The sequence below is a fragment of the Rutilus rutilus genome (genome assembly GCF_951802725.1).
Source record: "Rutilus rutilus genome assembly, chromosome: 1".
Taxonomy (NCBI): Eukaryota; Metazoa; Chordata; class Actinopteri; order Cypriniformes; family Leuciscidae; genus Rutilus; species Rutilus rutilus.
Genome location: NC_140209.1, coordinates 48,382,851 through 48,409,190, shown reverse-complemented (window position 1 = coordinate 48,409,190; position 26,340 = coordinate 48,382,851). Strand labels below are relative to the sequence as shown.

The 26,340-nt window shown below is 42.7% G+C and overlaps 1 protein-coding gene across 1 annotated transcript in view; it reads right to left on the bottom strand.

The window, feature by feature from the left end:
- Positions 1-409: 409 nt before the first annotated feature.
- The window catches only part of ngfra (nerve growth factor receptor a (TNFR superfamily, member 16)), a 40,308-nt gene continuing 14,377 nt past the window's right edge, over positions 410-26,340 (bottom strand). Inside the window, exons 3-6 of the mRNA XM_084420350.1 lie at positions 24,896-25,258; positions 17,314-17,536; positions 16,288-16,472; positions 410-3,653 (exon numbers count right to left, since the gene is read on the bottom strand). Coding sequence (XP_084276476.1) covers positions 3,622-3,653; positions 16,288-16,472; positions 17,314-17,536; positions 24,896-25,258 — 803 coding nt within the window. The 3' untranslated portion in view covers positions 410-3,621. The remainder of the gene's footprint in view (positions 3,654-16,287; positions 16,473-17,313; positions 17,537-24,895; positions 25,259-26,340) is intronic.

Sequence of the window (26,340 nt, the reverse complement as noted above, 5' to 3'; positions counted from 1 at the left end):
TTATAACTAAAGAAAAAAAGGCAACAAACAAAAAACTATCACATACAACAAGCGAAATAGATACACAAACATAATACACAAAATCAAGCTTGTTGAACATTACTCAAAGACACCTGACAGAGTCCACAGGCACTTTCTGGTGATGGACACTCTTTGAGTGTTCAAATTCAATCTGTTTTAAGTGCTACGAAAGTAAACTGTCTCTATAAAATACTGCTCTCAAAGAATACATCTATTTGAAATTTAAAACAAAAAAGTTTTATGAAAAAAATAAAGAATTACTGAAGTAGAAATAAGGATGGCTAAGGATGGATTTTTTTTTTTAGATATGTGAATATATGGCAAATAAGAGTTTTGTTTTCCTCTGATACACTTTGTGGCTGACAAATGGAGATTTATAACCATTTTTGTGTGGAGGTGTTTTATTAATGGCAACTTTTGGCACATTCCAGGGAACTGAATCAAGAATCAATCCACTTGTTTACTTCAATTGTTGTAAATGCTTACTGATTGATGCATAGACGGCCTGTAGATGCCAATCAAGTCGTCTGGGTTATATGTGAAACACATGGTAAATGGCTCTACCTCATACTGTATGTAAATTCTCAGAACACTTTAGAACAACAAATCACTTTAACGATCTATGAAAATATAGCCATATTTTCAACATATAATACATCACACCATCATCCCCCCGAGGGGCATCAATCGCTCAGATCTCTTTTGTATTGTCATCACAGCTCTCGCTATTTGATGTCTGCTAACTTCTCTGCTCTGTCTTAAGAAGCAGAGCATGGGATAAACACAACCCATTCTGTTCTCAGCGCGTTCCCACACACAGACCAAGAGATCTTATCTTGATCTCATCAGATTCTCTCAAGTAGGCTAATATCAGAACAAACATCGGTGAGCGTTAAACCCCTGATGTGCATTAAACACTAGTATGCAAGCAACTCCAGAAGCCAATGATATGCTTCGCTGCCTGATTTAATGGAAAGCACAGCGCCTGGGGAGATGTACGCTACTAAAACCGTATAAAAGCTGATGGAGCAGACAACCTGCCTGCCAAAAAAGCAGGAGGCAGAGATGTTCCACCGACTCTTATTTCAAACTTTAAGGTAATGCATTACTTCAAGTAGGAACTGAATTAGAGTGTAATAGTTCAAACCAGTCAGTGACTAGCACTGAGTACTGGAATAATGGCCCTGCTGGAAAGTCCAGCTTAAACTGGTAGCTGGCAGGCCACAAAAAAAAAAAAAAAAAAAAACCCAGCTAATCATACCAGTTTAAAGTGGTCAAGTTGGCTTTTGAGCAATAGTGGCAGGTCAACCAGCTAATGCAGCTTAGATCAGCTGAAATGGTCCAAAATACTGCTAACTGCTTTAGATCGATTTTTGGGGAATCTTGTCATATCAAAAAGTGATTTCCTGTAGATTTATCGTTGATTAGTGGAACTGAGAGCAGAAAAGTTGGATGGTGAGTCTCAGAATGGAGAGGCAGAGCTCCAGGGAAGGGAAGCTGAGCTGAACAGAACCCCAGGAGAATGAACTGACTGTGGGGAAGAGAAACAGAAAGCTTCAGGGGTAATTACGACCTGCCTGACAGGAATGTCTCACTAATGCCTCATGTTTATTCCAGAGCCTGATGGTGAGCGCATTAGAAATGCAACGAAAGACAGTCCATTAGATACTGTGTGTGTGTGTGCGCGCTATGGAATATCTGTATTAGGTCCCTAACATCTATTTACGAGTGCAATTTCCCATTGGATGGGTAGAAAACGGGAAGCAAAGGTCTATTTTTAGCATTTCTGTTTTTGTTTTGTTGAGTGTTAACTTGTTTGTTTCGTTAGACCATTCCTTTTTACTTTAAAGGTGATATAATAATGTTAAAGTACTTCTTATTCCCCCTTAGTCGTGACTGCTTCCAGCACATGACTGCTGGCATCTGAATCTGCATCCGCATTTATGGAATGAATCATGTAGCCAAGAGAGAGAGTGGGAAAGAAAGAGCGAGAAATGTAGCGACAAAGACGAGGAAAACCTAGGCAGGATGACTCATCAAGAACTACAGTAAGCGTCAATGGCTGTGGAGTCTGAGCAAGAAAAAAAAAAAGAGAAACAGAGATTTTATGAACCTCAAGACAAGCAACTTGAAAATATGATGGGGAAATCCTAGTATTGGCCGCACGTCAGATAATTCTCTCTTGAAGGTATATAAATTGTCAAGGAACAACCTTTTAAAATAAAACGTTAATATTGGCTTGTTTATTTAAGGTTTGTAAGACTTAAGTCAGTGAGGTTACTGACTGGTTATTCATATGACAATATGTAGTTAAAGATACACATCTGGAGTATACAACTTAAAACAACTTTAAAATATACTAGCAAAATATGCTTTTTGTTTAGTATTCTTTTTTAGTAAATAGTTTAGACAAATTATTGAGGGGGTGGATGAGGTTTCCTCAAAAGTACTTAAAGAATCATTAATGTAAACGTTTAAGAAACCTTGGCTGTTGAATCTGAATCAGAACTAAATATCCAGACATTCCAATCAAACCTGGAAAAAAAAAAATGATATGGCTGAAATAATGGTAGGACATTAACATGGTGGTTGTTTCTAAGAATACACGATGGCTTGAAAATAGTTCTGTAGCTCTTTTAGTTCTGGTTTCTGTTTGCATTGTGACTCAGATTTCCGAGGAGGAAAGGCGAGAGCATCTAGGCAATGAAACCTAAACTGCAATGACTAGAGGAAGGCAGGGAATATGACACGCTATGTGTGTGTTTTTTTAGAGAAAAGGCTGTCACAGAGAGTGTGAAAGAGAGAAAAGGGAAGGCGAGCTAAGTATAGATCTGAGTCATTACATTAGTAAAGGTCAACAAATGTCACAGTTGTGAGTTGTTGCCCATAAACGCTGACCTGCGATCAGCAGCTTTGAAACAAGACGCCGACTGGTATGCGCTGCATGTAACCCCCCGAAGTGTTAACACACCTGGAAATGGCTGAATGAAAATGGGTACAAATACAATTATGATTGAATAAAGGGCCTTGATGTTGTAGACAAAATCTATGAAGACTTCAAAGATAAGGCAAAAACAAAATCCTTATTAGATCAGGCAGAAGGCTCCAGGTAGAGGAATCATGGTGCGGCTGCTAAATTGCGCGATATCCGTGAAGCCTGTGATGGCCATCTCTTTGCGTTCTCTTGTGAAGCCAAAGACATCCAGAGTTAGTGTCACAAGGTCACATTAATACATCTGAGAAACCCAGTATATGTTAAACATTCATCAAAGTTTGTGGTGGGTTTCAGTATACATTATGGTGAACTTTCTTAAGGGTAATAGGCTTGTGTTTAGAAATAGCTACTTCAGGCCTGTGAGTCTGAACGTTGATGTGGATCCACTGATGTGGTGCTGTTGAACCATCTCAACAACGTATCGTCTGTGCTAGGTTCAAAAGGATCAAAGGTCTGGTCACTTAAGTATTGGCGTCCCTTGCCGGATGGCTGTCATGGCTTCACTCCAGCATTGTTTCCTTCTCCAATCTCTCCTCCACTCTGCATTGTTTCATTGATAACGTGACTTCCTCTTCTTCACTGGTTAGGCCTGAGGTTGGGGAGAGTCAGGCTGAGCCCCCCCCATCCACTCTCACCACTAGAGGAAAAAAAAGAGAAAGAAACCATTAGCAGTTCATGATTAAATTCTTCGAGCAGTATGTTGGGAGTTAGCGACTATACTAATTTAACTACATTTTTAATTAGCTTATTTGTCCTATCGGGCTTTGACAAGACTGATTCATTGTAATGAGTTGGTTCATTTAAAGGAATAATTTTAATGATACAACATGGATAAAAACATGATTCACTGATTCATTTGAATCAACACATTGTTTCTCTCTCTCTCTTTCTCTCTCTCTCTCTCTCTCTCTCTCTATATATATATATATATATATATATATATATATACATGCAATTGCTTGAATGGTGGGTTCATTGTTATTATTTATGATTATGTTTGCAGGTTACCTATTAGCATTGGGTTTAAATCCAAAATATTGCCAAATAGGCGCTTTAACATTTCGCTTTGAAACCTAATCTTCCACCATCGTCTTGTCAGTCAGCTAGCCTCACTCTCGTTACGATGATCCTTCAATGTTGAAAAAGTTGTGCTGCTTAATATTTTTGTGGAAAATGTTATTCGCCTTTTTCAGGATTCTTTGATGAATAGAAAGTTCAAAAGAACCGCATTTAATTTTTATTCTCATTGGTTTTGTGCCACACAAATCATGCCTCAATGTAGTTAGCTACTTATTTAAATTAATTTTTTACTGTAATTCTTCGAAACTTTAGTTCCCTTTCGTGGTCACTCCGAGTTACGTCGGATGATGACGATTGGGGTTTCGCTTAGAAAGCCTGTCATCTTCGAGTATATAAAACGAGCCAATGGCAATGAAATGCCATGGGTCTGCGGAATTTGCATAGCGTATCTCCGCCCGCCGCAGGGGGTATATAAGGAAGTACGCTGGCAACATGCAGATATGTTTTCGCTTCGGAGCCAAGACTTTTCTTCACTCCAATAAGCCATTCTGTATCATCTTCACTCTACGAGACGAGCGGCTCTTCAGTGTGTTTGTGTGATGGCGTGTTCCAGCGAGATCGCATTGCCTGCTGCTGATCTGTGCAGTGATCTGCCGACAGTGAGTGTGTTTCTCCCTGGGCGCTTCAGCACTCTGCTGAGCTTTCCTCTCTCTAAAAGAGCTGCACGCGGCACGTCTTTTTCAAGACGGTTCGCCCGTGTATTACTGGATGTGGGCGCGTGACTCATCTGTTTAACGGTCGCGAGCGCTGTTTTGCGTGTTGGGCTTAATCACGCTCGGCAGCACTCGTGGATGAGTCATGTTTTCATTGCGGGAACATGACCATCGCGATGTTTATAGATCGAGACTCAATGATCTCTGTGTGAGAGTCCCCTCTGCCACACCCCAATCTATCTCTTCCAAAGAGGGATACTTTGGCTGGTGGCCAGGGTGATCTGAGGGTTATGGTGTGGCATAATCCCGACGAGCTTTCCTCGGGCCACGCCCCCCTCCACATCGCAAATCGTGGGGTTTCCGTGTGTGCCTGGTTCCTCTCGGGGACCCAGTGTTTTCATTTGGGACTCCAGCAGATGGTGTCATGTCACTCACAGCATCATAAGGCGGGCTTGATTCCTCTGGAAATGAGGATTCGACTACGTTGCCTCCCTCGGGAGTGTCAGCGTTAGTCGAATCAGATCCAGAGCTGATGGCCATGCTTTCCCGGGCAGCTGAAAGCATCGGTTGGAGTGGCGTCCTCCCCCCGAGCGCTGTAGGCTTCCCGGATGTGCATCAGGACGCCTCCGGCCCGCGGGAGTCCACGTGACTTTCGCGGCCTGCGGGCGTCCTCCGCCTTCGCTGCCCTTGATCGTGAGACGATCTTGGTCTGTATGTTCTCTGTCACTATTGTGACACAGGCATGCAGTCCTGTGTGTCGCCTTCGCCTTTGAGGCAGTGCTGACTCTGGAGTTCTGTCAGAACCGGCCGCAGTGGAACGCTGGTCCTTCCCTGGCCAACACTGACAGAATGCGGAAACTCGACCACGCCCCCTTGCTGGGACGCTATGCCTCCCATGCCCGGCCTGGTCGTTCCGCCGCGCACACTACTGACCTCGCTCTCGGGCGACATCGGTACCTGCGTGATCCTGGGTCAGGTGGTGTCCACTAGAGTGGTCCAGACATGGGCTTAGCCAGGTTGATGTGAGGGGATCTGGGAATTAATTTTCTCAGCTCCCCCATGTCCCAGGCTGGGCTCTTCGGCGGGATGGCTTCGGCCACCAGAAGCAGACTCAGGTCCGTCTGCACTGATGGTCATCCATCCGTGTGGTCTCCTTAGTTTGCTTCCCGCCAAGGCCACCTCCATGCGGCTCCTCCCCTCAGGCCTTCACCGGCCCTGAGCAGGAGGATGTCACAGGAGGGCGGCGCTGCCAGTCTCCGCCCCTTGGACTGCCACACCAGTCTAAGCAGCACTCTTGAGACGGGCAGCTTGGTCGGCGGGGTGGTTGAGGACTGCGCCCAACAGTTTTCGATCTCTCCAGAAACGGACTGAGGCTTCTGCACTGACGGTCATCCGTCCGTGCGGCCTCCTTAGTCTGTTTCCCGCCGACGCCACCTCCATGCGGCTCCTCCCCTTGAGCCTTCACCGGCCCGAGCATGAGGAGGTCGCTGGAGGCTGGCACCGCCTGTCTCTGCCCCTTAGCCGACTAACACCTGGTTAAGCAGCACTCCTGAGATGGGCGGCTTAGAGTTAGGGCTCAGTTCTTTCTGGAGCTGGTAGCAGGACCACTCCTTCCCCCGGTGGAGGGCTGGGGGAGAATCTCATTCAAAAAGAACTGATGCTCTTTCTCTGAGCCCCAAGAGGCTGTGGATGACAGCACGCGCCGCCCACGGGCCACGCTCCTCTCATCCCCCTCTGTCGCCAGACCCCTGCCAGAGCACGCCCCCGTGGGACGCGTGCCCTCCCCTGGCCTCCTCTGGCAGGACGCGGTTAATGACCGTGCCCCCGCACAGGGCCGCTATGCCACCCTCGCCGGTGCCGGTCATTCCGCCTCGCTGCCCCACCGACGGTACGTCTGTGGTTCGTATGACCCCGCTGGTGCACTTTCTGGAGGCCTGGCTAGAGCTTCCCAGACTGTCCCACTGGGTTGCGAGAACCATCAGATTCGGCTACGCGATTCAGTTCGCGATATCTCCTCCCCGCTTCAGGGGAGTCCGCTTCACTATGGTCGGTGGCAATGCCCCTGTCATGAGAGCGGAGGTCGCCACCCTACTGGCGAAGGGTGCAATCGAGATTGTCCCTCCAGCCGAGATGAAGTCCGGCTTCTACAGCCCTTACTTCATTGTACCCAAGAAGTCCGGTGGGTTACGGCCAATCCTCGACCTGCGCGTCTTGAACCGCTCCCTTCACAGGCTGCCGTTCAAGATGCTAACGGCCAAACACATCCTCCAGTGTGTGCGGCCGCAGGATTGGTTTGCAGCGATCGACCTGAAGGACGCCTACTTCCATGTCTCCATTTTACCTCGACACAGACCGTTCTTCGGTTTGCTTTCGAGGGGCGGGCATACCAGTACGCGGTTCTCCCTTTCGGGCTAGCCCTGTCTCCTCGCGTCTTTACGAAGGTCGTCGAGGCAGCCCTTGTTCCCCTCCGGGAACACGGGGTTCGCATCCTGAACTATCTCGACGACTGGCTGATCCTAGCTCACTCTCGAGACCAGGTTTGCGAACACAGGGACCTAGTGCTCCGGCACCTAGCTCGTCTGGTCCTTCGGGTCAACTGGGAGAAGAGCAAACTCTGCCCCGCGCAGAGGATCTCTTTTCTCGGTATGGAGATCGACTCGGTCGCCATGTGCGCGCAGCTTACGAGCGAGCGCGAGCAGTCACTGCTGACTTGTCTTCGTCAGTTCGAGGGCAAGAGTGCGGTTCCACTGAAACTTTTTCAGAGGCTCCTGGGGCATATGGCATCCGCAGCCGCAGTAACGCCGCTGGGATTGCTTCATATGAGACCGCTTCAGCTTTGGCTTCGCGATCGAGTCCCGAGGTGGGCATGGCTACACGGCACGCTCAGAGTCCCAGTGACTCCAGCCTGCCGTCAGACCTTCACCCCGTGGACGAACCTCAGTTTTCTACGGGCCGGAGTGCCCCTAGAACGAGTTTCCCGGCATCTTGTTGTATCAACAGATACCTCCACCACGGGCTGGGGCGCCATGTGCAATGGACATGCTGCCGCGGGCTCCTGGACAGGACCCCAGCGCCTTTGGCATGTCAATTGCCTCGAGTTGCTGGCTGTACGTCTCGCCCTGCACCGCTTTCATGCGCTGCTCAAGGGTCAGCACGTTCTAGTCCGTTCAGACAATACCGCGACAGTAGCGTACATCAACCACCAGGGTGGTCTACGCTCCCGCCGTATGTCGCAACTCGCTCGCCACCTCCTCATATGGAGTCAGAAGCATCTGAGGTCGCTTCGAGCCATTTATATCCCGGGACACCTGAACCAGGCGGCCGACGAGCTGTCTCGAGTTCGGCCTCTCGCTGGAGAATGGCGACTCCATCCCCAGTCGGTCCAGCTGATTTGGGATCAGTTCGGCGACGCACAGGTAGACCTGTTTGCCTCCCACGACTCGTCCCATTGCGACCTGTATTATTCCCTGACCGAGGGCACGCTCGGCACGGATGCACTGGCGCACAGCTGGCCGCGGGGCCTACGCAAGTATGCGTTTCCCCCAGTGAGCCTTCTTGCGCAGACCTTGCGCAAGATCAGGGAGGACGAGGAGCAGGTCATTTTGGTTGCCCCATATTGGCACAACCGGACCTGGTTCTCCGAACTAGTACTCCTCGCGACAGCACCTCCCTGGCCAATTCCTCTGAGGAAGGACCTCCTTTCTCAGGGACGGGGCACCCTTTGGCACCCTCGTCCCGATCTTTGGAACCTCCACGTGTGGCTCCTGGACGGGACGAGGCAGGTTTGAGTACCCTACCACCTGCGGTGGTGGCTACCATTACTTCCGCTAGAGCATCGTCCACGAGACATGCCTATGCGTTGAAGTGGAACCTCTTCGTCAACTGGTGTTCTTCTAAACATCAAGAACCCACGAAATGCCCGATCAGTGTCGTGCTTTCCTTCCTGCAAGAAGGGTTGGAGCGAAGGCTGTCTCCCTCCACCCTGAAAGTGTATGTTGCCGCCATTGCCGCACATCACGACGCAGTTGATGGTAAGTCTCTGGGAAAGCACGACCTGATCATCAGGTTCCTGAGGGGAGCGAGGAGACTGAATCCTCCTCGTCCTCCCCTCGTACCCTCTTGGGACCTCTCAGTGGTTCTAACTGCCCTGCAGAGTGCTCCATTTGAGCCTTTGCAATCAGTAGAGCTTAAGTTCCTGTCTATGAAGACAGCGCTCCTGGTTGCATTGGCCTCCATCAAGAGGGTAGGGGACCTGCAGGCATTTTCGGTTGACGAAGCGTGCCTGGAATTCGGGCCGGCTAACTCTCACGTGATCCTGAGACCCCGGTCTGGATATGTGCCCAAGGTTCCTACCACACCCTTTCGAGACCAGGTAGTGAACCTGCAAGCGCTGCCCTTGGAGGAGGCAGACCCAGCCTTGGCACTGCTCTGTCCAGTACGCGCCCTTCGTGCTTACGTAGACAGAACGCAGTGTTTCAGGACCTCAGACCAGCTCTTTGTCTGTTATGGTGGGAAGCTGAAGGGAAAGGCTCTCTCAAAGCAAAGGTTATCTCTCTGGATAGTGGATACCATTGCTTTGGCATACCAGCAGCAAGGTCGTCAATGCCCCCTTGGTGTGAAAGCCCACTCGTAGTGTGGCTTCCTCTTGGGCTCTAGCGCATGGCGCCTCGCTAACAGACATTGTAGAGCTGCAGGCTGGGCGACACCCAACACATTCGCGAGATTCTATAATCTCCGAGTAGAGCCAGTTTCTTCCCATGTACTCGCTTCAACCAGCCGGTACTAGATTCTGCTCAGGTGTCTTCGCTTGCTCGCCATTCCTCTCCACGGACGGGATACGTGCGATTATCTTCTCAGGTGAGTCTGATAAGCTCTGAGTTTCCTCCAGCACTGGTTACGTCAACGCCTGAGTTATGCCAATCTGCCATAACGCAGCTTTTGCGCTTGACTAGGTGCCTCCATGTGCATGGTCCCCCCTCTGGGCGACCCCCACATGTGTATTCCACTGTAAGTCTCTTTTGAGCATGTGTCTTTCCCTTGGCAAGCCACCTTGCCACCCCTGGGGTTTAAATATTCCACCTGCGGCTGGACACCTCAGCGATACTCCATATGCATCCCTCTGGATCATATGTGTCTCTCAAGTCCCCCCCTTAATGGTTGGGCGTAATTGCATATTTCTCCTGAGATATGCTTCCCAGTGTACCTTGGTATTCCTGTGTTAGGTAGGACTCCTTCGTTCGTGCTAGTCTCACAACAGGGAGCTCAGACTTACGCAGGGCACTGGAAGACAGCCGAGGTGGCGTGATTAGACTGGAACCCCAATCGTCGTCATCCGACGTAACTCGGAGTGACCACGAAAGGGAACGTCTCGGTTACGGATGTAACCCTCGTTCCCTGAGTAGGGAACGGAGACGTTACGTCTTCCTGCCACTTCCGCTGTACCGCTGGGAACGCCTGAGTTCAGTCTCGGCTCCTCAGCGAAGACATATCTGCATGTTGCCAGCATACTTCCTTATATACCCCCTGCGGCGGGCGGAGATACGCTATGCAAATTCCGCAGACCCATGGCATTTCATTGCCATTGGCTCGTTTTATATACTCGAAGATGACAGGCTTTCTAAGCGAAACCCCAATCGTCGTCATCCGACGTAACGTCTCCGTTCCCTACTCAGGGAACGAGGGTTACATCCGTAACCGAGACGTTTGACTGTAGTATAACTTCTTTGAATAATGAGTAACTTCACTGTAAAAAAATTCTTGTGACTGGTCACATCTAAATTTTTTAATTGGCCCAAGTGCAATTCTTGTTGCAATAGTCTGTTAACATTGGCTCAATGAGAAATAATACGTCAGACTAATTGAAAAATTTAGATGTGAAAATTTTGACTTGGGGATGTATTTTTTTTTACAGTGTTGCAATGTACAGTGTCAGAGTAACTTCCCCAAAAGTGAACGTTGCATTATATTACACTAGAGGCTGTCAATTAGTTCTAGCACTATTTGATACTTAAGGTCTATGTCGACTAGTCGTGGATAACATAAATGTAGTTATGCTTACGGTTGATAAGAAAAATTAGAATTTGTGCATGAGTAGTAGTAACTCTTGCAAAAAGTCTTATAGAAAATAAAACATTATTGGTGTGCACTAAATTAATCCTTTAAAGATAAACATTATGCATTTCCTCACGTCATTTGGGACAAAATGAAATGCTTAAGGAAAAGTTTTTCTCACTAAATAACATGCGGGTTCCAATTTTAGCCAGTTTGAGTCGAGTGGCGAGCGGTCCCCCTGGAGCTCTGAGCGTCCCGTTCCCCTCTGCCTGCCCTAACCATTTAACTGCAATCACTATTACATTCAGCCTGAGACACAAATGCCTCATTTTCCCACTAACCCTTCAATCTGTTGTCAATTGTGCAGAGCCATGGAAACAGTTCCGGAATGCTGCAAGTAGGCTTTTAGTTCTGAGGTCCTGTTTTGTGTCTGGACCAATTCAGAGCTGAGCCATTTGTGCAATACCCCCAAAAAAACTTTTTTCCTGTCTTGTCTATGACATCATAGCAGTCTACAGAGACAAATGTAGCCACACCCACCCATTGGAGAAAACAAAAGTGTGCTGCATAATTAGACTACCAATTTTAGGTCACAATTTGGCATATTTGTTTGTAGAGGTGAGAAGTGCCAGGACTAGTCAATAGAAAATCTGGAACTCCATCCAAATGAAGTAAACTGTGTATTCTTATACTATTGATATAAGTATAAGAAGTGCAGAAAAAAAAAAGTTAGTAGTTAGCAAGTTGGACAAGTTTATCAAACTGGAGATTGTTTGTCATATTCTGTGCACGCTTTCTATCAAAACCTGGAAATACTAGAGTCTTTTGTCCCCTGAGGGGCGTCCTACATTTTAAGTGTCGTCAACGGGGATACATGCAGTATTTTGAAATCACATTCTCTCGGCCTACCGAGGGTAGTTCTGACCAAATGTTATGCTCAAGAGCAACTCTTAAGAGCTCTGAGAGAGTGTGAGAAAATGTGTGTAGGCAAATAGTTAAACGTCATATTTCAATAAATCTTCTGTCACAGTTAAATATGGTAAACAATAATATGCACACTATATTTAAAGGCACATATACAATATACATTGAATTTTCTGTGATTTTGACTCATTTTTTGTAATGAAAAAACTCCCACATACAGAAAAATATTAATTTGTACCAAATGGAAGTAGGAAAGGGGATAGTTCATTCAGAAATGCAAATTCTGTCATGATTTATTGTGTACTATGTGACTTAAGATAAGATATTTTGGAATTTTTGTTTGGATTTTTATTTTCTAATGCAATGAAAGTCAGTGGGGTCCAATGTTGCTGTGAACTTCATTGACTTTCATTGTATCGGCAAACACATCCTTCAAAATATCTTATCTTTTCGCAGTAGAAAGTCACATGTTTAGAATGAAATGATGACAGAATTTTCATTTTTGAGTGAACTGTCCCTTTAAGACAAAAGTTCCAGATGTCAGTGTTAAAAGTGTGCTCAAAGAAGGGGAAATGAGGCGTTTAAATGGATGAGAATGAATTTGCAAATCATGGCTAGAAAGGAAGAGCATAGAGTGATAACAGAAAGATAGCTGAGTGGCTGAAATTTGCTGCGGTTCATGCCATATTGCCAGCCTTCGACCAGATGCATGGCCCGACGGGAATTGTGCTGACCCTCCTGTTCAGCCACTCAGACCCTCGCAGATGGCGTGACTGTTCTTCATGTTGAGCAAAGTGTGGATCCGTCAGATCACAAGTGCCAGAAGCGAAGAAGACTGAATTCCTTTAAAAAATTAAATACCCTTTCACCTTCATCCCCCTCCTCTGATATCCACTCATCCATCCGTTCATTCCCTAGAGTCTAGTGAAAGCTTTGCATTGAGAGCTGCTAGAGAGAGACGGAGAGGGAGGGAGAAAGAAATAGTGGTATCCTAGCACTAACTGCTGACTGTTTGTTGGTGACTCCTCCTGAACTACCAACACAGCACATTTACACCAGCTAATCAAGTTATTTGTCACTCCTAATTGACAGCAATGTAGACCACTCTAACTAAGAGTAAAATGAAGAGATATGTACAGTCAGGAACTGCTGATTCTGCAGCATGTTCACTCGTCTCTTGGGTGCTTTAACAAGTTACAAAAAAAACATAACACACATTTCTGAACACGCAGTGTGGGTTGTCTGAACGTTTTAATGATTCCGCAGAAGCAGCGGCAAACATTTGTAGCTGATGCTTATTAGCTAGATCAAAAAAAATGCAGCAACTGACGCACCAGTAGGTCCAACGTCGGCCTGCAATTTGTCACACAACAGCTGCTAATGAGCGAGTTTTACTGTCAGACTGTCTGGCCAGCGCACGTTTCTCAAGCCTTAAACCGACCGCCCATGTTCACTGACCATCTAAAGTGTATTGCGCACAAAACCGGCAAGCACTATATCCGAAAATCAGCAGTTTCAATCTGATTGGCTGGCTTCTATCAAATGTCCAGCAGTTTTGACCAAACTGGACAAATTGTAATAGGTGGTTTATTTGTGGTTTTAGTTCTTGGCCAGACTATGCAAGATGAAAATGACAATGATATTTTATTAGCTAAAGAAGCAGTGTTTTTTGGGGGGGTTTACCTTTTAAAAAGCTTTTAAATTTGGTAAATTTCAATCCCATAGTTCTTTTTCTTGAAAAGGTGCACTGATACATCAATTAAAAAGACTTCTACACATTATTTAAAGCAATGAAATAAAAATAAAAAATGTTTATTACTTTATTAGAAGATTCTGTAATGGAAGACCCAAGCGCAAAACATTGATTGGCATGTGTGGGCACTGAGGACTGAAGCTATAGACAGAGAGACCCTTGGCACATTTACAACTGGCGCCTGTGTGTTTACAGTAGCCATGTGTGAGAAATAAAGGAGGCAAGCCTCTGCCAGAAAGACCTGATGGAACAATCACACCTGTTCTGGCTGACATTGTTGCATTAAGGTTGTGAAAATGTGTGTGTGTGTGTGTGTGTGGTTCAGGTATTCCCTATGTTGTGGGTAATGTTTTGGGCCCCATGAGGAAAGCAGCTTATAAATCATACAAAAGTATGTTTTTTTTTTAAATGTAACAGTACAGAACGTTTTCTGAGATGGGTAGGATTAGGGATTAGAATATACAGTTTGTACAGTATAAAAAAACATTATGTCTATAGATCATATGCATATGCAGACAGAGAATGGAAGGGGATGCTAGAGGAGAGCAAGCAAATGTTGATGAAAATATAAACTGGATAGAAATTGACTAAGACAGAGAGAATAAAGAAAAAGAGACAGGGCATGTGGATGAGTCACAAAAAAAACAGGGTTATTATAGTAAACTAAAACTATAAAAAAATATTTTTGCTAATTGAAATAAAATATGTAACATATTTTGTTTCAGCTAGCTGCAGAAGAAAAAATTACCATTTCCGTTTAGTTTAATTTGATGTACTAAAATAACTCAAACTAAATAATATAGACATTAAAAAACAAAAACAATAAAAATTACCCCAAAAAACACAACAAAATTACAAACATTTAAATGATACTATAACACTGCACATAACCTATCAAGAACATGTCCAGGCCATATTTCAACCCAAAATCAAAGCAAAGAATAAATAAATGCTGTTTTAAAGTAAAATGGCCAGATGCATTGCAGTAATGAGAAATTTGGGAGATGTCACAGTGCAAACAATCCTTATGATTTCAAATATTCTTCATTATCTCTGTGCAAATGTGACCTCATGTTTTGGTATATTCTGGGCCTCTATGATAATGTTGTGTCGAGGGTCTGCTTCACATTCCTGACACTCTTGTTTTTGTTCCCTCTTCCCCCCCAAAAAAATCCATCACTATTCATGACCCAGCTCCCATAATGCATTGCTGCACCCTCTCAAGAACGTGATAAGTCTCATCTCTAAAACCCAAGACTGTCTGTTGTTCTCCCTCGTCTAAATCGGGCCTGAATTCAATTGTCTGACCATCTCTTTCATAAAAGAGTTTCTTTCTTTCTTTCTTTCTTTCTTTCTTGCTTCGTCTAAATCGGGCCTGAATTCAATTGTCTGACCATCTCTTTCATAAAAGAGTTTCTTTCTTTCTTTCTTTCTTGCTTTCAGAGTGGACTGATGTACTATATGTTTGACAGTGAGGTTAACATAATGCCGTTGGCTCACATAACCGCTTACAATAAATGCAAATGAAAATGCTGCTATTTATTTATTCATTAAGAAGATGCTTTTATCCAGAGTGATTCACTCAGGCCAGTACTCACTCTCTCTCACATACACAGATGTGCGGAACATTAGATATGTGACATACTAATATCTAATAAACTATGTAATATATGTACTATCCTCTTTTTGACTATGCTTGTGCCCTTATTGTGATCTTTCATTCATTTCACTGTTCTGTGATATTTTTAGTCACAATAATAAAACGGGCAAAGAAAGCTTTTCTTCAAAAGCCCGTGTTTGGTGTGTGTTTGTGTGTGTGTTTAAAAGATTTTGTCTGATTAGACAACTTATCACAAACAGTTTTAGACTATAAAGGAAGTTCTCCACATGTTAGGCCCTTGCATTGCTGTATATTCAGTTTTACATTTCAAAGGTGAAATTTGTAACTTCTGCGCCAAATGGTATTGAAATGTTTTTTTGTTGTTGTTTTTTCTTTTTAAGCAATCCAACATGTGTTTGTGTTATACACACAATGTACGATCAATAGAGTGTTTGGGAAAATTGTTTTAAAATAATAATTATCTGTAGTTCCATTTGGATCCACAAGTGGTGCAAAAGTCACACTGCACATTTAAATGCATTCTCTGTGCTGAATCGATTGCATAAAGTGATACGCATATATTTAATGCTCTTCAACCCAAGACTGTTTGTCCCCAGTGAAGACGTTTGACAAAATCCATCCCTGCGCTTTGCAGCAGGTTGAATCAACATGGCCACTTTATTGTCGAGTTTTACTCCCTCCCTGTCTCGTCCCCATGGCGTCAGTCCCGTCCCGTGTGAGGGTACTACCAGACTGTAATCACCGCCGACTCGTGGTCTTTTAAATATTATTGAACAGCGCACAAGCATTTCAGAGATTTCTCTGGAATGTATGAAAGCACTTCTTTGGTTTATTTTCATGGTTTGTGCCCGTATATGTGTGCAGTTCTCGACTTGTGTGTTCCTTTTAAGATCTGAATGATAAACGTGTTAAACGTCAGTCTGCTATGTCATCCACACCCAGCCTTACATGGAAATGCCAAGTGTATAAGGAGGGTAAAAGGAAGATATGAGAGAGAACGGGGAGATGGAACAGGGAGAGAGATACTAAAGATAAACACAAGAGGAGAGTATATTTGTAAAATATACAGTACATAGGGACGTTGGCTCAACCAGTGGCATACGTTTTGAGGCAATGGCAGAAGGGGGAAGTGTTTGAAACTGACTTGTCATTATTTAGACAATAATCCTGTCTGTGGCTGTGATCTTACCGATCTGTGTCTGCGTCTGTGTCTGTGTCTGCGTCTGCGTCTGCGCTTGCTGCTCCTGCAGACTCTGGCTGTCCACTGAGATGCCACTGTCACTGTGCAGCTTCTCTCCCTCTGGAGATGGTGTCTGATTGGCTGTGGCTGCACGATTATTAGCTGCCTGTTTATTCTGCTTGCAGCTGTTCCACCTGGAAGAAACAGATGCACATGTAGAGTACAAATGGATGTGATGAGTGAGAGGAAAGCATTGGCAGCGTTCAATTTCAACAATAAACAGTTGTGTTTGCATAGTAGTGGATTTTCTTTTTCTTCTAAATATGCCTAAATATGTTGGAGCACCTTTATTCTTCTTCATTACTATTTTGTAATTTTTGTAGAACTTTATATTTATTTATTTATAATTTTAGAACACTATAAAAAAATTTTTTTTTCTTTTTTTAAAGCAGAACAAGAGACAAAATCAACCTAATAATATTATTTCCATTTGTTTTTTGTTAATATGAATAAATACATAAATACGTAATATAATTATATATCATATACAGAATTATTTTTGTAAAAGTTCTTAGGTTAGTGGGTAATCATTATAACAATTGTTGAAAAGTTTGGGGTCAGAAATATTTTTTTACTGTTTGAACTGTTTTCAAAATTGATAATAATACGAATTTTTTCTTGAAATCATAATTTCAGAATGATTTCTGAAGGATCATGTTACACTGAAGACTGGAGTAATGATGCTGAAAATCACAGGAATAAATTACATTTTAAAATATATTCAAATATTTTAAATTGTAATTAGATTTTACAATATCACTATATTTTTGACCAAATAAATGCAGCCTTTGTGAGCATAAGAGACTTTTAAAAAATCTTACCGACTCCTTAGCTTCATCCAAAGGCAATACAAATCTATGATATGTCCCAGTTGAAACAAGGCCTGAATGTTTCACCACCTGACTATCCTCAATCATTTTCCATCTGTTCTTAAGTCTTTCTATGTTTTAAGGATTTTTTCTCTCTTTTGCTCACCTCTTAAAGATGATGTAAGCCAGGAGGCCGACCACGACCGCTGCCAGGATGGAGCAGTAGATGGGAATCAGGTTCTCGTTTAGCCTATTACTAATAAAGTGAGGAGATCTGGGTTTGGGTGTGGTGTTGTCGTCTCCGGGGCTGGGGCTCCACAAACGGTTCAGATCAGTGACAAATGAACTAGAATCACCGGTGAAAGCGGGATAGGTAGGACTCAACGGATCTAGGATAGAGAGAAAGACAGTCACACATATACGTTAGCTACAATCTGAGAATGACTGGGAACCTACATAGATGTAAACTGATGGTCTGCTGCTGTATCTAAATAGAATTCACACTCTATTATTATGTATATAATTTGAGATAATGCAATGCAAAAATGCAAATGGTTATTGAACTGAACCTGATGAGATGTTAGTGGAAGCTGTGAAATTGACCAATGGCTGTCTGGATGGTGTTACATGATATATAGCCTTTTTCACCCACTAAAGGCACTATTTGTCTTTTTATCGGTCTTCCTCTCTTTATTGATTTGATGCATAATTTATCGAAAGGCAACCCCCAATAAACTCTTTCCAGCTCCCAATAGAGCACAACAGTGGCTGGCCACTTTTTCAGAAGTCTTTGTGCCGGAAGTATTTTTCCCATTCATTCTCTCCATAGTCATTAAAAAAGAAACATAAACCAAATGAACCAGTTTTGAGTTTAATCACATTACAAACGTTTGGTTTAAATCAAAGTACTTAATAATTATTAATAATACATTACTCATTGAATGAGGCTTTGCAAATAATGTTGCAATATGAAGCTGTTGACTTTAAGTCATACCTTTAGCGTGTGAAGAGTTTTAATACAAAACAAAATCAATGTCTGTATGGAGAAAATGAAATGAATAGCATTATGGAACCCAAGAGTTGCACTTCATTCACACACACACACACACACGCGTGCGCAATTTTAACTTGTTTTGCTGTCGAACTCTTCACTCTTTCTCAAGAAAAGATTCCAGAATTGACCGGAGATTGTTATGGTTCATGTCTTTCACGGCTGTAAAATTGGTGGTGACAGAGTTCGATCTGGCTCAACAGGAGGTCTTAACGTTACCATGACTCTCTAGAATATTCTCATTCTCATCTGAACTCTTCCAGAGCGGCCATATGCGTGACGGATTGAGCAATGCTGAAACTGAGAACCTTTTATGCAAGAACTTTGGTTTGATTTATAAGAAGCCACAGCTAATGAAGGATCTACAGTCAAATGTCTCATATTAAAACCAGAACTCAAGATTTACATGGGTGACATTTTTAGGCTTTGAAAAGTGCTGTAGATCTCACCTAAAAGCCAGCTTGAGCACTTTAAAGTGGTATGACCAGTTGGTTTGTTGAAACTCCCAGAATGACCATCTTAGACCAGATAGAAACCAGCTACTCTGTTCCCAAACACAGCTAATAGCTTATTTCTTTTGCTTCTGTTTTTAGTCTATGAAGTGTCTGTAAAATATGAGTTATATTTGAATATTCAAAGCATAATGAAAGTGACTTAGTCATTAGCTGTTCAACAATTAATTAAAGACCATTGTTTTCTAGATTGGTTAGCACACACACACACACACACACACACACACACACACACAGGCTTCTTATCTTCATCACACCTTTCAAACTTGTGGGCATCTGAAGACTTGTGCAGGCAGCCCTCTTTGTTTTCTTTATCAGTCTCTTTCACTTGCTGTCTCTCCCTCAGTAGCCGTCAGTCTTCTCAAGACCGTCTCCTCCCTCCTTCGTGAAGGAAACATTCATTCGTTTCCGAGTATGCACTAAAAGTTAAATGATTTCTGAGAGATCTCTTTTTCTTTCTCTGTCTCTCTGATTGAAAAAAGGGGTATGTGAATTTGCGATATGTGGATGTGTTTTCAGCCTGACTGAGCTTGAAACCTGAGTGAAAACGCGTCGGCGCTTTTATTGGACTGAGGCGGTAAAACTCCAAGCCAAGCCAAAGGTTAACAATTTCAAATTCTTCTCTTTTTATTTTAATGATTTTCCTTCTTAACAGGGCGTTTTCGGAACGAGGTGCCAAGTGTGAAGTGCTTGTTAACCCTCAGCTGGGCGCCTTCTTTAATGACTAGTCTTTATTCTCATCCTCTCACAGTGCCGTTTTTTTTTTTTTTTTTGGAAGGGATTTTAATGCTTATCTGGTAACCCTTTTCAAGTTTGTTATAATGGCTCTTTATCTAACAGAAAACACTCTCAAAAGACTGTCACACACACAGCAACCCTTATTCTCTTGTATGTGTGTGTGTGAGAGAGAGAGAGAGAGAGAGAGTGTGTGTGTGTGAGTGTGTGATAAACAGGAGGGGGAGCGATAAGAGCCTGATGGTTGTGTGTGTGTGTGTGTGTGTGTGTGTGTGTGTATGTAGTATGTGTGTGTGAACAAATGGATGGCTAAATGAACAGAAGCTTTGCTGTTAAGTGCTCTTATTAGCTGCAGTAATTACACTAGCAGGAGGCATTAACACACACATACACATAGAGACTTATTAGTCTGTCTTAAACAAGGATTTGTTATTTAAATGGTATATAAAAATAGAGAAGTTCATAAATTTGAGGCTATGTGTTTATATACATGCATGTGTATTATGTTATATTATCAATTCGTCATTTCAGTTTAGTTAAATTTTTGTTCCGTTTTCATTATTGTTGTTTGTTCTAGTTTTATATTATACCAAAAATAACACAGAAAATATTTGATTTTAAGCCCAGTTTTGGAGTCATAAAAACTTATTTTAGTTAAAGTTTTTTCCCCCCAGTTATTTTTGTTTTATTTCAGTTCAAACTGTTTTCATTTAGTTTTTGTATTAGTTTTCTTTTATGCAGCTAAAAATGAACATTCTGGAAAGAAAAGAGGTGTGTATATATTGCAACAGTGCATAAAAGTGTACTGTTGTTGTTAACTCAAAGTAAAACTAATGCTGAATGCTTGAAATAATGCTGAAATAAAAATTAAATAGAAATATTAGATGAAAAACTTAAATGAAAATTTGAAATATTGCCTTGTCAAATAAATTAAATAAGTTCAAGTTGAAGAGCTACAATTACTAAAACTAAAATAAAAACAAATAGAAATATATACTGTAGAATGTAGCTATATAGAAAACTGGGGGGGGGGGGGGGGGTAAACTAAGAAAAATGACAAAACCATTACTAAAACTAAAAATATAAAAATGAAAGATAATTCAACATGATTAAATACTATAATCATATTATATAAATGATACAAAAATAACACTGGTGCATCATTATGCATCATAGAAAAGATAAACCAGAATTAACGCATGTTCTTTATCACTGCAGCTCTATCTGAGCTAACGAGTGATGATGTGACAAAAGGGGGAGGAGTTGAAACAGAGCAGTTACAGAATGCTTTGGAAGGGAGGGGAAACTGCTGTAGCTCCAATCCACTGACATACTCTGACATGTATCTCTATGTGTGTGTATCGGTGAGTGTGTGTGTGTGTGTGTGTGTGTGTAATGCAGTAGCTGCGATAGAGGTCACAGATTGAAACCCGAGTGTAAGAAAGTCCAACGGCCTTATCGATCCAACAAAGGAAAGAGCTCAGCACATCTCTCTCTCTCTCTCTCTCTGTCACATACACACACAGACACATGCCACTTAAATCCGTATGAACTGCAGGAAGTGAATCACCATACATCATGGACCACCAGCGTCGAGAGAGACTGGTCATTCAGACATGTGTGCCTTTGACTCCGACTGTGGTCATTCTTATGAAAGAGCTTGTTTTTAATACGCCACCCTCATCAAAGCTTTCATTAATGACTGACCCACCAGAGAGATAGACATGAAAGGGTCAGAGATACACAGACAGAAATAAAGATAGATAGAGAGAGGCAGTAAAGGTCACATAAAAGGTCATTTTAAGGAAGATAATGAGGCACTCGCAGAGGGTAGTCATCTGTACAGGCTACACAAGGACCTCTATCACTGTGTGTGTGTGTGTGTGTGTGTGTGTGTGTGTGTGTGATATGGCAGAACAAGGCTGCTCTGTGGTGTCACCGTACACACAAACGATGATCACATTATCGTCAAGACAGTATTGGGGAGATATTTAGAATACAAAATAATAAGGTAGTTGAATTACAGTCATGAAAAAATAGCTTAGTTTTCTACACTACATATTAATAAGAAAAAATTGTTTGCAACCTTAAATGCAGTTATGTATTTTTAAAAACACTACTGTTTGGGGTCTGTAATATATTTTTGTAGTTTTTGAAAGAAGTCTGAAATTATGCTCACCAAGGCTGCATTTATTTGATCAAAACTACAGTGAAATATTATTACAATTTAAAATAACTGTTTTCTATTTTAAAAAGTAATTAATTCCTCAACACTGCTAACGGAAGTATAAAACAAGCCATCTCATTTTAGCTTTTTTTCAATTTCTGTTCCTCTGTTTGTGTCTCACCTCACAGGAAAGGCACATGAGAGCAGGAACTGATGCCAGTGAAACTGAACATTTGTGTGTGTGAGTATAACAGACATCACTTCCAGATGTTTTATCATTTACAGGTTCCATCTGCAGAGATATCGCTCATCTCCTTATGCTGCACTACAGCACACACACAAAGTCAAGCATCTGAAACACCATTTTAGCAAATATTCACCTAGTAAATCAGCTAAAAGTGTGTCATTTTTCTATATTAATTCTTCAATAGTAATCACAAATTGGTGAACAAAGGTGAAGACTTTAAACTTTGTGGCTGTTGTTCTTTTCAAATATTGCTGTTTATTGAGGTTGCTGTACTAAAGTGCTCAAAGTTTGAGTTTAGGACAGGACGATCTGTTTGCCTGTGGGGAGAACGTTCAGGAAACGTGTTTGGAAACAGTCACTTTTGTGCAAATTCATTTGGAGCCACTACTGGTGTAGAAAGTTCACACTTCACACTATAGGATGCGTCAGGGCACAATTAGCATTTACACTATAAATTCCATGTGATCACACACATTTTTCAGCTACCTCCAAATGTGGTTAATCAAAAGTGATCCAATCACAAAGCAGTTTGGACCCCCGTTTACACCTGTCTTTAGCATTGTCCATTTGATCAGATTACCTGAGACAGATGTTAATACAGGGTGTAACACACACCAAAGAGCTACGGCTGACACCAAACCCCAAACGGACACATCCTGCCTAATCTTCCTCAGCAGCAGAGGCCATAATGACCCTCACACACATACAGCCCCAGGCTTCAGACATCAGACAGTCCCACCGACCAAGTGCTAGCACACTAATGCAATGACACGCCACATTACATGCCCTCTCCAACCATGGAAACTGAGCTTTCTCTGTGTGTTTGATTAAAGAGGTAGAAAAAGGGCCAGCACTTCACTTGCTGGCCACAGCCACAGTGTTTCTTAGGGAACCATTGGTCAGGTTGAACTAAAGGCCCTGATATACTTCAAGCGAAATTAAAGAACGAACTGATGTGACGTCATTTCAAACAAAATTAGGCCGAAACGAAGTTCGTTTAGACTTCGTTTTGGGAGTTCAAAACAGCTTGCCAAAATATCGAAGCGAACTTGGTAAACACCTTTGTTACTACCAGTGGTCCGTGGCGATTACGTAATAGGTACGTGTGCGCGGAGGCTCCGCCTTCTTTCAAGTGAAAATCTTTTCTGGTTCATTTGGCCTGTTCAGTTGGTTGAGGTGAGATGTCCGCGAGTGAAAACAAGTCGTACTTCTGATGAAACGTGACACTGACACTGTGTTTCATGTTTAATATGGTAAATCTGCTTCATTTTAACTTTACTGGACTTTACTGGAGTGCCATAGCCTGGGTTTCCCCATTTTATTCACGCTGCTAGGCAGCCTGGATTCCATGGACCAGATTTTCGCCTCAGCGAGGGGACCAATCACAGAACGGGGAGGGAGCAGCAAGACAATGACGGCGTCTATGCGACACACCGAAGCAGTTTGTTTATATCTATGGATCCAACATGGCATCAGACGCGAAGTTACCTTTCGATGCAGCCTTAGATAGTGTTCTAAGTAGTTTAGTCGCTGAACGCCATCGTGTACACATAAATCTCTGACCCATCTTCTTCCTCGTCGAATTTCTGTCGCTCTGACATACGTCATCTGGTATAATTGAAACGATTGGCTATGAGCTACGTACTGGCGCATTTGATAGACATTCGTAGCGCCCAATAAACGGCTCTGGGCATTCGTAAACCACGCCTCAAATACAAGAAAATGAACATGTGGTTCCCAGACCACGTCTCAATGAGACGAGGTCTGACGTTAGCCAGGCTAGGAGTGCCATAGAACTTGTGCAAACATAACCACGTTTCTATGATCAGATGCTTTTCTTATGCTTTATTAAAATGCTTGCTGTTTTCTCAATTTTGTTGTGTGTTACTGAGAGGAAAGTGCGCAACACAGATTTACATATTCATCTAAACGCCGCTCTCAGCAGTGTGGGTGGCGTCAGACGTTCGATAACAGTACATCGCTGCTCACGTTTTACCCCTAAACGAAGAACGAAAAAGAACTTCACAGTGAGTAGATCTGGGCCTTAAGTCCTAACAGAAACAAACATTCACCTGGGTGTTTGTTTAGTTTGTTTGTGGAATATGTCTATGTAGCAAGTCTACACCAAATTTCCTCTTGGGGACATTGAAGTATACTTTGATTATATTATATTATATTATATTATATTATATTATATTAAGATTAGTAATATTATTAATCATTTTAAAGGGAAAGTCTGCAATTTCAGCACCACTAGTGGCACCACACAGAATTGCAGTCTATTTAAACAGTCGTGGACTGTTGGTTTTTTGTTTGTTTTTTAAAGCAATACGCTTTTTATAAAAGCAATAAGCCACATGAGGTTAACAGTGATGTTTTCCCCTGTTAAAGAGGTTTTAAGAACATCTATAACCTGTTGTAAAATCACTGTAATGCACATGTTTGCTATTTATACGTCTTGCAAACCACAAACTGTGTATGTGTGTGTGCATGTCACTGGGTTTGACCTTTTGGACTGTTGTGACCTCTATAACTACAGGGCTTTGCACATAATATCCGCACTTTGACCTTTTCAACTGCAGGGCCACAAGCAGACACACGCGGAAATGACCCAGATTGATCCTTAAACACATGGAGGCAAGCAAACATTATGACTGAGTCTGAGAGAATTTGGCTGTTAGAAAGAGTGTGAGAGAGATCAGGCACAATCACATCTTATACAGCCAAACAAAACGGTTGTGGTGTCCGTGCAGTTGCCCTTAGTGACTGACCACAGGCTACAAGTACGCATTGGTTTTCTCTTTGTGTGCAACTCAAATATGCAAGAAAAAAAGTAAGTAAATAAACTGAAAAATGAAGCAGAAATAGTTTGACAAACATGGGAACAAAATCGTATGTTTGTAACAAACTATCGTAAACTATATTTCGAATTTTTTTTGCTTTTTTATTGTGTCATTATTTTAATGAATAATTTCATTATTTTATGTCAATTTTGATTGTTCACACATAATATTCTTGAGTGCGTTATTCTCTCACCATGACACCATGCATCTTCATAGGGTGTGCAATTCCTGATGAGAATCTCTATCCCCTCCTCGCAGATGGTGCAAGGCATGCAGGGGTCCAGCGAGCTCTCCCGATCAGAGTAGGTGTCTCCCAGGCACTCCTCACAGGACGTGTCGTGGGAGTGCTCGCAGCGAAACAGCACTCCCTGACCGTGGGGACACACAGTGCAGGGCTCGCACTGGCCAATCAGTTCGTTCATGAAGTAGCCGTAGTTGCACACGCACGCAGCGTCGTTCGAGTCGGTGCAGGGGGTCTGCATACGCATGAGACCTGTGCACTCTCTACACGTCTGACATCTCTCTGTGTGACTGAACGTTTCAGAGAATGTCTCACCTGGAGAGAGAAAAAGAGAGACATAATCAGTATGACAAGATAATTACAGTTTAATCTGCCTTTCTGCTGTAAATAATGACCCCTCAGGTTAAATCATTACGTCCTTAGCACTTTAATTATAATTAATCAGTGATCATAATAATAATCAGACACTACGGGCAAGGGAAAACGGTGAGGAGGCGAGGCCCGTGAAAACAGACAAAGAGAAAAAAACTGGTAATCAAGGAAAGGAACAGTGTGCTACATTGTGTTATAGAGATCTCTGTGTGTTCAGTTCTGTTCATTTCAATATGGCAATGATTTCTGCAGTCATGTATGCGTTCCTGTGGTGACAGCAGCCAGTCAGTGTTGTCATTTTTCTTTAGCAGAGTGTCACATTTAGTCACATGGCATTCATGGATCAGGTGAATGGCTCAAAAGCTGTGATTTCTACATGTTGCATATTTCCAAGTGGTTCTACACCATCTGATCATTGAGATGTAAAACACTGCTAATGCCACTTTATTAGGTACATCTTGCTAATACTGGGTTGGACCCCCTTTTGCCCCATTAACTGCCAAAATTCTTTTTGGCATAGATTCAAAAAGCTGCTGAGATTTTTCTTTTTTTCAGACCGTTCTCTGTAAACCCTTGAGATGGTTTTGTGTGAAAATCCCAGTAGATCAGCAGAATCTGAAATACTCAAACCAGTCCGAACCAAGAGCCATACCACGTTCAAAGTCACTTAAATCACCGTTCTTCCCAATCCTGTTGCTCAGTTTGTACTTCAGCAGATCGTCTTCTTGACCATGACCTTCTTCTTCTTTGCTGCCATGTGATCGGCTGATTAGATATTTCTATTAACAAGCAGTTGGACAAGGGTTCATGTCTTCTTTGCTTTTTTCTTTGTCTTTTTCATCATTCCAAGAACTTCGTTTTTGAAAGTTTCTTGACTTCCTTGACACCGTTAGTAGTGCCTAAATTCAGTAATGTGTTACCTTGTTGCGTTTAACTTTATTAAAGGGCTTTATTAAAGAACTTTTCTCAAGAAGAGTTTTTCCCCTATGTGAGGATTTGAGATGATATGAAAATAAAACAAGGAG